Source organism: Cebidichthys violaceus, unplaced genomic scaffold (assembly GCF_023349555.1).
Source record: "Cebidichthys violaceus isolate CVI_PGR_0920_01 unplaced genomic scaffold, fCebVio1.0.p SCAF_9, whole genome shotgun sequence".
In the NCBI taxonomy this organism is placed as follows: Eukaryota; Metazoa; Chordata; class Actinopteri; order Perciformes; family Stichaeidae; genus Cebidichthys; species Cebidichthys violaceus.
The window spans coordinates 1,806,263-1,817,789 of NW_027176975.1; the positions used below are offsets into that span (position 1 = coordinate 1,806,263).

The 11,527-nt window shown below is 43.2% G+C and overlaps 1 protein-coding gene across 1 annotated transcript; it reads right to left on the reverse strand.

The window, feature by feature from the left end:
• Positions 1 to 40: 40 nt before the first annotated feature.
• On the reverse strand, positions 41 to 11,267 carry LOC137867100 (interleukin-6 receptor subunit beta). The gene is made up of 15 exons (XM_068703534.1): positions 11,192 to 11,267; positions 9,986 to 10,090; positions 8,555 to 8,666; positions 8,168 to 8,301; positions 7,910 to 8,046; positions 6,598 to 6,757; positions 6,375 to 6,457; positions 5,573 to 5,804; positions 4,346 to 4,549; positions 3,902 to 4,000; positions 3,144 to 3,284; positions 2,752 to 2,877; positions 2,051 to 2,135; positions 1,729 to 1,810; positions 41 to 913 (listed from the first exon to the last, which is right to left on the reverse strand). The coding sequence occupies exons 1-15, from the start codon at positions 11,265 to 11,267 to the stop codon at positions 437 to 439; spliced, it is 2,253 nt and encodes a 750-aa protein (XP_068559635.1). The 3' UTR covers positions 41 to 436.
• Between the last annotated feature and the right edge of the window lie 260 nt (positions 11,268 to 11,527).

An 11,527-nucleotide genomic window follows, 5' to 3' on the forward strand; every position in this document is an offset into this window, starting at 1 on the left:
CTGACGGCGATTTTAAAACACAGCTGTACAACTAAACAGCTGTTGTACAGCTACAGCGTCTCTTCCTCGCCTCCTAGGCGGGACTAAGACGCAAGGAAAGGAATCGAGGAGGCACAAAATATCGTGAAAATGAGAAAAACTCTTTGTTTGCCTGGAACACACCAAGGAATAGTCTGTGTTGTTTTGATTTCTTCTAAGCAGGGAAGTGCATCACTGCCTCATGCGGGTTAAAAACAACAGCTGAGCGTTTGGTCTGTGCTAGCGGCTCGGGGTTCAGTGTGAGCTCCCCCTAAAACCTGCATCAGAGAATGAACTCTCTTCATGTCGGTCCCAAACTGAAGCAACGCGGAACGGACACGATGAGAACATAACGGACACCAGCGCGTCTCTCACTCTTCTTCTGCAGTTTGTCAACTCTTTGCTGCACAGTCAAGCCTCACAGATCAGATGAGATCAGGCATCCGTTCGCCACATACCCGGCCTCGCACGTCATCTGGTGAACATCGTGACCGTTTGCCACCAATTCACAAAGATCAAACGTTTCTTTCTCGAGCGGCGTCTCGTCGTCTCTCTGAGGAAAGCGGCCGTTTGCGTCCGGCGTCTGAAGCAGCGCGGCGGCGGCGTCTCGGCTCTCCTCGGACAAGAAACCGGCGTCGGGGTGTCGCCGGTTGTCTGGGTAGTCGGCGCGATAGGACTGGGGAGAAACCGGTGGGTGCCCCGTGTTTACTGGGGCATCGGGAACATACTCGGTGTCCAGCCGGAGGGCTGAGAGTTTGAGGATGGACAGCGGAGAGGCGTCTTCGTGGAGGTCGTCCTCTTCCGAGTTCGGACAGACCGTGATGGGACTCTTCTCTCCGAGAACATCCGTCACCTGGAAGTCCTCCATGTCCAGGACGTGTCTGTCTGCAGTCTTCTGTTGAGGGCAACAAAGGATTGGATTCAGGGACTAATAACGGACATAAAGTGTCGCCACAGAAAAGTCCCTTTTTCTGGCTTCTGATTGATCGAGTTTGAATATTTCAAAAGCTGCGTCGTTTCCCCCCTAAACTTAGTGAAAGTCAAGGGTTGAACAAGGTCTGATAACAGGGATGGATCCTAACATAACTGCTTATAATGCTCCAGAATCAGAAGGGCTGCGACAATGACAATAGCGCTTCAGGGATGACGTATGTTTGAAGCTAACAGGAAGTTAGCATCACTGGTTCCGTTCACAAACAGCCAAACGGGATTGTTCCATTAGATTCTGAATTATTGCAGAAAATAAAGAAACATTTAGGATTTCTTCCAGGTTCAGTTCATCAAGACAGTCTTCACTAATGAACTCCACTTTTATGATGTTTGGAGTGTAAAGTTAACAAGCTAACGCTAGGCTATAGAGGAACTCCACCACGGTCACATGACCTCACGTCTCCTCCGCTCAGCTAAAGGAGGACGAGTGTTCTAGTGAGGACGTCTTGTCGACTCATTTACTGACCTGTTTTAAATCAGAGAACTAAACGTTTAAATCTCTTCAGCTGGTGTTAAACACAGATCTTATTTCAGACGTTGAGACGAGGGAACAGGAAGTGTAATAAAACGCTGACTCATGTCAAAATAAGTCTTTAAAAGTGAGTATGAGATGAAGCAACACGTTGAACGTGATTGTTTATAGGGACGTTAAACTAGCAGAGCACTCTCGTGACCTGAGAATCGGGAGCCAATCACAGGCCGGTATGTGTAAGACCTCACCTGGTGGTTTGGATCCATCAGCCACTGGCCTATCGCACTGCCCTGAGGGCTGCAGATGGGCGGGAAGAAGTACGACTTGTACCTGCACAGTAGAGGTATGATAGATGAATTTTAATTTACCAGCTTTAGTAAAAAAGTCAATCGCACAACCTGCACAGCATTTAACCCTCTGTACTTTTTTGACAGTCTGTGGGCAAAATAAAGGCTCCTGCTCCAGCCACAATAACAGAACAGTAGCTGTTATTGATCGGAGTGTGTGTGTGTGTGTGTGTGTGTGTGTGTGTGTGTGTGTGTGTGTGTGTGTGTGTGTGTGTTGACTCACAGGGTCCTGGACAGGATGGAGATGATGAACACAATGACAGCCAGCAGCATTAGAGGAGTCGCTGCAGCCACCGCTGGCACCTCATCTGAAATGATTTAAATGAATTAATCGGTCTATATTTTAGATTTGATTAGTGACTAGTTGACGGAACCGGGGAGTGCCGAATCGTCACTTCGTCATTTCCACTGATCAGCTGCTTTTTTTTTTTGTCCGTTGAATCGATTTGCATGTTGGCAGATTAGTCCAACGTTTCACCCCACAGTCAAACGACTTCATTTGCTTCACCCGTATCTCTAAAAACCGACGTCTGTAGTAAACGCACCAACACGTGTGCAGCTCTGTCTGGTTCAAGTTCTGACTGTGACAGCAATATTTAAATAGCACTCATGCAACAAATATTACAAATGTTTTTTATTTTATTTTGGGGTGCATGTTCTGCTGTCCCTATCTTATACATATATATACATACATATATATACATATATATATATATATTTTTTAACCATGCAAGATGTTTTAATGATGTTAAATTAATTATTGCTTGTAATCATGATGGAATAACAAACCCCAAGAGCGCCCAAAAAACAAACACTGATTTGTCCTCATTCCTGTTTTCGGAGGTGATTTCTTCTTCATATCCAACAGTTCAAAATGTTTTCCGCACTGGGATTATCAAAAGCACATTCTGCTTTTAGACTCACCGAAGTCTGTCCTCACAGGGATGATGTTTCTGGAAACGTCGTCGGCCAATAGGAGGAGAGAATACGCAGTGTTTGGGTTCAGGTCGGGGAAGGTGTGCTGCCATTGGTCGGGCCACAGAGAGAGAGCTGGAGAGGAGGGAACGTAATCTGTTTTTATTGTTCAAAACAACCCAGAAACACTCACACTGATACAAGTTTGCTTCAAAATATGAACCAACAGATTTACTTTAAGCTCCACTTTATTGCTCTTAAATCAGCCGAACCATCGTTTTTATACATACATGTTTAATCATGAAACTGTTTGTTTACAACAAAGTACTGTGACGTAACATCGACACATGTTTAGACCCACTGACAGATGCTGCTATGGAAGAAAACATCTGTTAACTTACTTTGACTCTCCGAGTCCCTCCTCAGCCTCACGCTGTATCTGTGCACTCTGATTGGTCCAACCTTCCTTTGCCACACCCACACCACTTTCACAGTGGTTTTGGTCACGCCCACCACCTTCAGTTGGACCGCCTCCATCAGAGCTGAGAAAACACAAATCGATCTGTTGTGTGGAGGCAACGTAGACTGTATACAGGAAGTGGACGGAGCCACGCTGGTTTGTGGACTACGGTTTTGAAGCCTTGAGTTTAGCATTTTGGCTGTCGCCATCTTGTTTTTTTGCAACCAGAAGTGACACCAGAGGGCGGAGCTAAGTACAACTGAACAAAACATTTGTAGGCGTCTAAAATGTTACAAATAACTTTGATGAAGTGAAAACATGCCGTGAAAGTTTTAAGACAAAAACACGGACAACTCCCACACCAGACAACGCCGTGGTAGAGACCTGTCAATCACTGTGTAGCCCCGCCCCTAAATCATCCCCTGCTTCATGGTCTCTTTGACTCTAAATGGAGCATAATGTACTAAATGAACATCATGCTGTATTGAAGAAGACTGTAAACTAGAGATTGAGACCATAAACTCATGTTTACAATGTTTACTGAGGGAATAAATCAAGAGAGAAGTAGAGTCATTTTAGACTAGACTTCTATACAACCAGAGGAGTCGCCCCCTGGTGGACACTAGAGAGAATGCAGCTTTAAGTCCCTGTCATTTATATGTTAAAGAGGTCGGACGTAACCATCGCCGGCGTGTTTACCTCCCTGCTGCAGACTGGCCGGCAGCGACTGAGGAGGTCCACACTGCTGGTTGTAGACGGGGAACACGCTGATCACGTAGGACTCATCAGGGTCAACATCTGAAAACACACACAGTTAGTATGTGTTGTAAATAGAAAATAATTCTATGTTTTTGGTATCTATTCACCTCAAATAAAGAGTGAGTCAGGCCTTTGTTTGAAACAGGCTTTTATTTCTCATTAGCTTCTTTTGCTCCGCAGCTGTTTCAAAGTAAAAGCCCAGCTGCTAAAATGCTTTTATTGTGAAGCAGCTGCAGAAAGTGTTTCGTTAAACATAGAGGTATTTTTGACCCAGGGACAACACAAGAGTTATCAAATGTTCTCTGGGCTTGTTGGGTATTTTCCCCCAAAAAATGGATAATTTAGAGAATAAACGAGGAGTTGAGCATTCCAACACTGTTTCACCTCGTATGACAGCGGAGGTGGTGAGGTTGTCCACCGTGGTCCAGCGGCTGCCGGTGGATGGGCGAGTCTCGGAGCGCCACCGAACGGCGAGATGACTGACGGGCGGGACAGAGGGCGGGACTTTGGGGTTCTCCCATTGGACCAGAAGGCCCTTCACAGCCGGGAAGGAACTGGAGACCCACAAGTGTTTGACCGACGGCAGGGCTGCAGAACGCAAGAGGGTGATTAGTGATACCTGCATCTTCATCACCATGAACAACAGCTATACTCCAACAGCAGCAATTTCCATCCATCGCTTATTTAAATCAGCTGCTGTGCACAGCACACACACACACACACGGGTTCAATGGATCCCTTCTTTTAAAACAGCTCCAAGTCAAAAACACTTGAAACAAGTAAGCATTTCATAATCAAAAGGAACATTTGACGTGTTGCAATAAGTTTATCTGAACATCAAGACACCTGCTTCCTTCTCTGACAGGATGTTGCATAAGTAGAGAGCCCTACACCCCATAGCGTCAGTTTAAAAGATCACCATCGGCACATTGGGTAGATAAACAGGACTCACTGCTGCTGCTCGGAAATCCTCGACACGTCCCCAGGACATGACCCTGTGGCTCATACACTGCCTGGCCAAAAAAAAAGTCGCCACCAAAATAAAAAGGTCACACACTCTAATATTTCGTTGGACCGCCTTCAGCTTTGATTACGGCACGCATTCGCTGTGGCGTTGTTTCGATAAGCTTCTGCAATGTCACAAGATTTATTTCCATCCAGTGTTGCATTAATTTCTCACCAAGATCTTGTATTGATGATGGTAGAGTCTGACCGCTGAAAGCCTTCTCCAGCACATCCCAAAGACTCTCAATGGAGTGAAGGTCTGGACTCTGTGGTGGCCAACCCATGTGTGAACATGATGTCTCATGCTCCCTGAACCACTCGTTCACTATCTGAGCCCCATGAATCCTGGCATTGTCATCTTGGAATATGCCCGTGCCATCAGGGAAGAAGAAACCCATTGATGGTCATTCAGTATATTCAGGTAGTCAGCTGACCTCATTCTTTGAGCACAGACTGTTGCTGAACCTAGACCTGACCAACTGCAGCAACCCCAGATCATAGCACTGCCCCCACAGGCTTGTACAGCAGGCACTAGGCATGATGATCCAGGTGGCGACTTTTTTTTTGGCCAGGCAGTGTATGTGATAGCCACAGCGTGCCACTCACCGGTTCGTCTCTGTGGGTCAATGCTGAGATGTGCGGCGGGTCCGTAGCCGGCCGCGTTGAAGGCTGCAACGGTGACGCTGCAGTTCCCCTCCTCCACCTCCAGGAGCGCTGTCACCTCTGTGGCGTTCTGCTGCAGCTGCTGCTGCTGCTTCTTCTTCTTCTTGTTCTTTGACGGCTCGTAGCTCACCTGGTATCCAAGGATAGGACCTCCGGCGTCACGGAGGTTGAGGTCCTGAAGGGAGACGGCACAGAAACGGATATTAGTTTCAATCTGTTAGTTTGAGTTAGTTTGAGTCAAATTATTTTTCTGCATTTTTGTTGCCTTTTTCTTTCCAAGAACAAACATTACTGACAATAACTGACATAAAATATCTGAAATGTGAGATGCTGCTCGTTGGTGCGACGTTTATGCTAAACCGCCGCCCAAAGATTGCGTATGTTTGCACAGAGATTCCACAGATGCATGCAGATCATTCAATAACACTTTGCATTGAAAAAGAAATTAGCTGAATTGTGCGTCTTTCGTATTATGGTTTAATTTGTACTTGTTTAATGTTTTATGTTTTGTATAGTTTTAAATACTCAGAGGCTACTGTTCTCTCAGAGCAAACAGATAAAGCTTTAAGAGGTGAAAGTTTGTTTCTTGGGCAATATTTTTTATATATTTTAACATTTTATTTTTGCAACTCTGTGAGGATGACGGACCGTCAAAGATGACAGGACGTAGAGAAAATGACTTTTCTGTACGCTTTGACAAAGTAAATATTATACAATATATAATAATATAGTATTTCCAATGTACCTTCCACATGAGATGAAGGAGAAAAGATCCACCGGAGTCATTTTTCTCCACTCTGTAACACACCTCTGGAGGCCGAGAGGGCGCTGCAAATGAAAAACATGTTCAGCCTCGGAAAGTATTCAGACAACTTCACAAAGTCTCTTTCTAAGTTTCTTCCCACAAATGGATCCTGTGAATCTCCTCAGCCCGTGAATTTGATCTGGGTTTGAAGGTAAACCGGTACCCTTGTCCAGCGTCCTCGTGCTGACGTCAGAGCTCCAGTCGCTCCAGAAGCCGGACTCCTCTCTGCAGGCCACAGCAGCTCTGTAGACGGTGGACACCAGGAGGTCTTTGATTGTGTAGCTCAGTGTCTGATCTTCATGTGCAGGGACAGAATCTGGAGCCTGGCAACCAAAAACAAACGTATAGCAAATGAATGAGAGAAAAAACAGACCGTTTGTGATATTTGGTCGCTTAGAAATCTGTCTCCACCAATGTCATTCCACCGCCTTTTTCTCAATACTTTTAATTTTTTTATTTTACATGTTTTATATGAAATTTAGCCTCAATTTCCATCATTGCTGTGTGAAGCAATTGTTAAGCTTTCCGCTCTCACAACAAAGAAAAGGTTACTGAGGAGTACCGGAACCAAACCTCCAGCTATTCTGAAAACAAGCTCAGCTAAGACATGAACTTTTCAGAATGTGTGTGTTCTTGTACCGATAGCGTTGTGGGGACTCAAACCCACTGATGCATTGTGGGGACTCATCTAGGGACAAGCAGATCCACATAAGTTTAACTTTATTCTAGGGTTAAAGGCCTCATACATAGAGCGTCAATCAAACAAATAACACAAAATATTAACATTGTGAGTAAAATTGTAGCATTTAAAAAAAAAAAAAGCACTCTATAGTGGTTATACAGATCGGGCTTCCAGGTAAAAAGTCAGTACAATAAGTGGTGGAACAAGTATTCAGTGTCAGTGTTTTACTATTCCTTTATATCCTGGATTTACTCAACACATAAAGGAACACTTCATCCTTCAGTTTATCACAAACATTCAACACCGACACATAAAGAAACACTTCATCCTTCAGTTTATCACAAACATTCAACACCGACACATAAAGAAACACTTCATCCTTCAGTTTATCACAAACATTCAACACCGACACATAAAGGAACACTTCATCCTTCAGTTTATCACAAACATTCAACACCGACACATAAAGAAACACTTCATCCTTCAGTTTATCACAAACATTCAACACCGACACATAAAGGAACACTTCATCCTTCAGTTTATCACAAACATTCAACATCGACACATAAAGGAACACTTCATCCTTCAGTTTATCACAAACATTCAACATCAACACATAAAGAAACACTTCATCCTTGTGTGTGGAGTACAAAGTACAATATTGACCTGATGTAGTGGAGAAGTACTAAGTAGCAAAACCTGGAAATGCTCAAGTACAAGTACCTCGACTTTGTACTTAAGCACAGTACTGAGTAACTGAGTACAATGTTTTCGTAAGAGTTTGTGTGGTAACCTGGGTCCATATGTGAGCTCCGTCGACTCTGTATCGAATCCGACAGACGCCGTCACAGCTGCTTCTCCAACACACATTGACTGAGTCCTCAGTGGAGCCAAGTGGACTCGGTAGTAACACAGGCTGAGAGGGTTTGACTGAGGAGAGGAGACAAGGACACAAAGAGAGGGGACAAGGAGTCAGTGATCTCCTGGAAACATTCAGTTGGCTGCTATTCATTACTGGGTTATACAGCGACGAAGTATCCGGTCCACTGACTTGCATCTTTAAGATCCAGGGTGTGAGGCCGAGACCAGATCTCTCTCCCCATTGTGTAGTCCTTGATCCGGGCCGTTATGTTGAGGACGGCGGCCGGGTTGATGAATACCGGACAGTAGATGATTTCATCTTCGCTGAGGAGAAGGAAGAAGAAGAAGAAGAAGAAGAAGAAGAAGAAGAAGAAGAAGAAGAAGAAGAAGAAGAAGAAGAAGAAGAAAAAAGAAGAAGAAGAAGAAAAAGAAGAAGAAGAAGAAGAAGAAGAAGAAGAAGAAGAAGAAGAAGAAGAAGAAGAAAAAAGAAGAAGAAGAAGAAAGGAAATCGAAAAACAGAGATTAAGATCTCGATATCACACATTCTGTTTCCTGTCTCCCTGTGGTGAGCGTTTACCTGCTGAAGACGAGAGAGACGTCAGGCTCGGTGTGGCTGTTTGACTCCTGACTCCACTCACATGTCACAGAACTGTGTGACATCTGGTAGTAACACGACATGTTCAGGGTCTCTGCGGGAAAACAACTTTCATTGTTGAGCGGACCACACCTGGGTCACAATCATCTGGATGTGCAACACCTGCTGCTGGGTCTTTTGTGGCGATCACACACTCCTTCTCTACCCACACTACCAAACCATTTAGTTTGCCAGGAAAAGATTTAGAACGTCCCAATACATCGATTCAGAGGCAGAATGACCCCAAAAAATACCAGGATGTTCCACTACATTCATTCATTATTTTGCAGTTACTATGCAAACCACTCTGACCCACAATCCTTTGCGCAGCAGATATACGAGCCAGGCGGCAACCTCCGGTTCTGAACAGAGAAGCCAAAGCTCCATGTCTTAAAGCTGCATTCTCTCTAGTGTCCACCAGGGGGCGACTCCTCTGGTTGTATAGAAGTCTAGTCTAAAATGACTCTACTTCTCTCTTGATTTATTCCCTCAGTAAACATTGTAAACATGAGTTTATGGTCTCAATCTCTAGTTTACAGTCTTCTTCAATACAGCATGATGTTCATTTAGTACATTATGCTCCATTTAGAGTCAAACAGACCATAAAGCAGGGGAGGCTTTAGGGGCGGAGCTACACGCTGATTGACAGGTCTCTACCAGAGAAGAAGCCCATATTCCATTCAATGCAATGAGGCCTTCATGAGATGGAATAAACAGATGGGTTGTACAGAAACGTGCTCGCCAACGTGGGTTTTTATCAAAATTTGGGCACAAAGTTGGTGTGGAAATACGTCTTCTGTGTGCAAAGAAAAAGTCTTAGATATTTACTTTAAACTTGTGTAAACATGGATACGTTTCTTTACTTTACAGAAGATAGCTTCAGTTGTTATTGAGCATGTAACCTCAATCGACTCGTGATTTCGTAAAGAAAGTTTTGCTCTGTATAGTTCAACATTTAGATTTTTTAAATATATAGCGCTTGAAGTTCAAATGTCTCTCAAAATTAGTCAAAAAGTGACAGAAATGTGGCCTAATTTCTCTCCCTCAACAACTGAAATCAATCTGATTAAACAAATATTATTGAACCACTTTCTACCCAGCATGAGCTCATGACAGTTATTGATATCCACAGTATGTCAAGATGTCTGACTGTCAGTTGTATACGAAGTATTTAGACCCTTTACTTTAGTAAAAGTACTAATACCTTGCTGTGAAAATACACAACTATAAAAGGCCTCAACTGTGTTATCACCTCTACTGATGAAGTGTTATCCTGGAGGCATGAAGCCGCATGAAATGGAAATACTCATGCAAAGTACGAGGAGGATGAATGTGTGTGTGTGTGTGTGTGTGTGTGTGTGTGTGTGTGTGTACCCAGTGTAGATGCAGGGGGTCGAGGGCCACAGTCCCTTGGGTCGGTCACACACACTCGCCGGTCGTCCTCACACGGCTTCAGATCAGAGTCCTTCACCGTCACTTCTGACACACGTCCGACACCTCAACAAGTATTTCACAGACACAGAAACCAAAGAGCTGAGCTGATAATGACACATTAGTATGAATGCATTTATTATTATTCATCTAAACCTGTGGAACACACATTCTACTCCCCTGGAAGAAGAAATGCAGAGGCAACAACGTGACTTAGTTATGCAACACTGCTGCTTCTGTTTTGTTGAATTTGTCTTTAATATTCAAAACTTCTGACAGTCTTTTGTTCCATCTTGCTGTAGATTTGAATGATGTGACCTTTAGACCTTTAAGATGTAGCAGCTGTTAGTCGCGTCTCAAAGGTTTTAGGACGTTACCTATTTGTTGGATTCATGAAGTTTTCTTACGTAGTATAATACAACTTTAAAGTGCAACTTTGTGAAGTTAAAATCGGAGTATTTAGAATAAAGTATAATAATGTCAGTGTTAAATACTGGATATAGCTAATACATCACTGACTGTTGCGGGATCATTTTACAGAATACTTCTCAACCTGCTGGTGAGGATTTAAAAAATGTTTATAAATCGTTTAATTTATTATTTCTATTGTCTTGAACGTTTGAATCAGTGAAAACACTAATATTGTACTTTTTTCACTGCACTACATTTGTCTGACAGCTGAAGTTGCTTTAATTTGACAAACAAATATATGATCAACTTATTAAATATGTTAAATATGATAAATATATATTTATCTTGTAGCACACAATACATATATGAATATAGAACTGTTCAGGACCTCGAAGGCTCCGTAATGAAAGGGTTATTTTGCACGAGTTTTACATTTTCCTGGTAGTACTTTTGCACTTCTACTCGCGTACAATTTTGAAAGCAGGATTTTTGACTTGGAACAGAGTATTGTATGGTTGTGGTACTTCTACTTCCTACTGAAGTAAGAGATAACATCTGGAGTTAAATGAAGCACATGTGGTAAATGTAATCCAGGCTCCATCTTAAACCAACCGTGAGGTTTAACATTTAGACGAGCAGCTCAATAATATATATATAAATATATAAATATATATATATATATGTATGTATATGTATGTGTGTATATTATGTTCGTAGTCTCATGTGTCGGCTACTCACCGTGAGAACACACACAGAGGACGCTCAGCACCGTCCACCTAGCAAGCTGCTCTTTAGGAGACCAAGCGTCCGTCATAACGGGACAAAACGAAGAATAACGTCCAAAGATCAGAAACCTATGAGAGCTTATTTATTAATGTCTGACATGTCAAAGATGAGGAAACCAGCAGATAAGCTCAGAGCGCTGAGGTCTACGAGGTCAGGAAGTGACACATATCAGCACATCAGGTGTGTGTGTGTTCCTAATAGCCCTGTTGGTCCATACATCCTGCCATGAAGTAGAAAAACAAATCTGTATGTGAGAGTTTTAATGTGTTTATGAGACTTCGACTGATT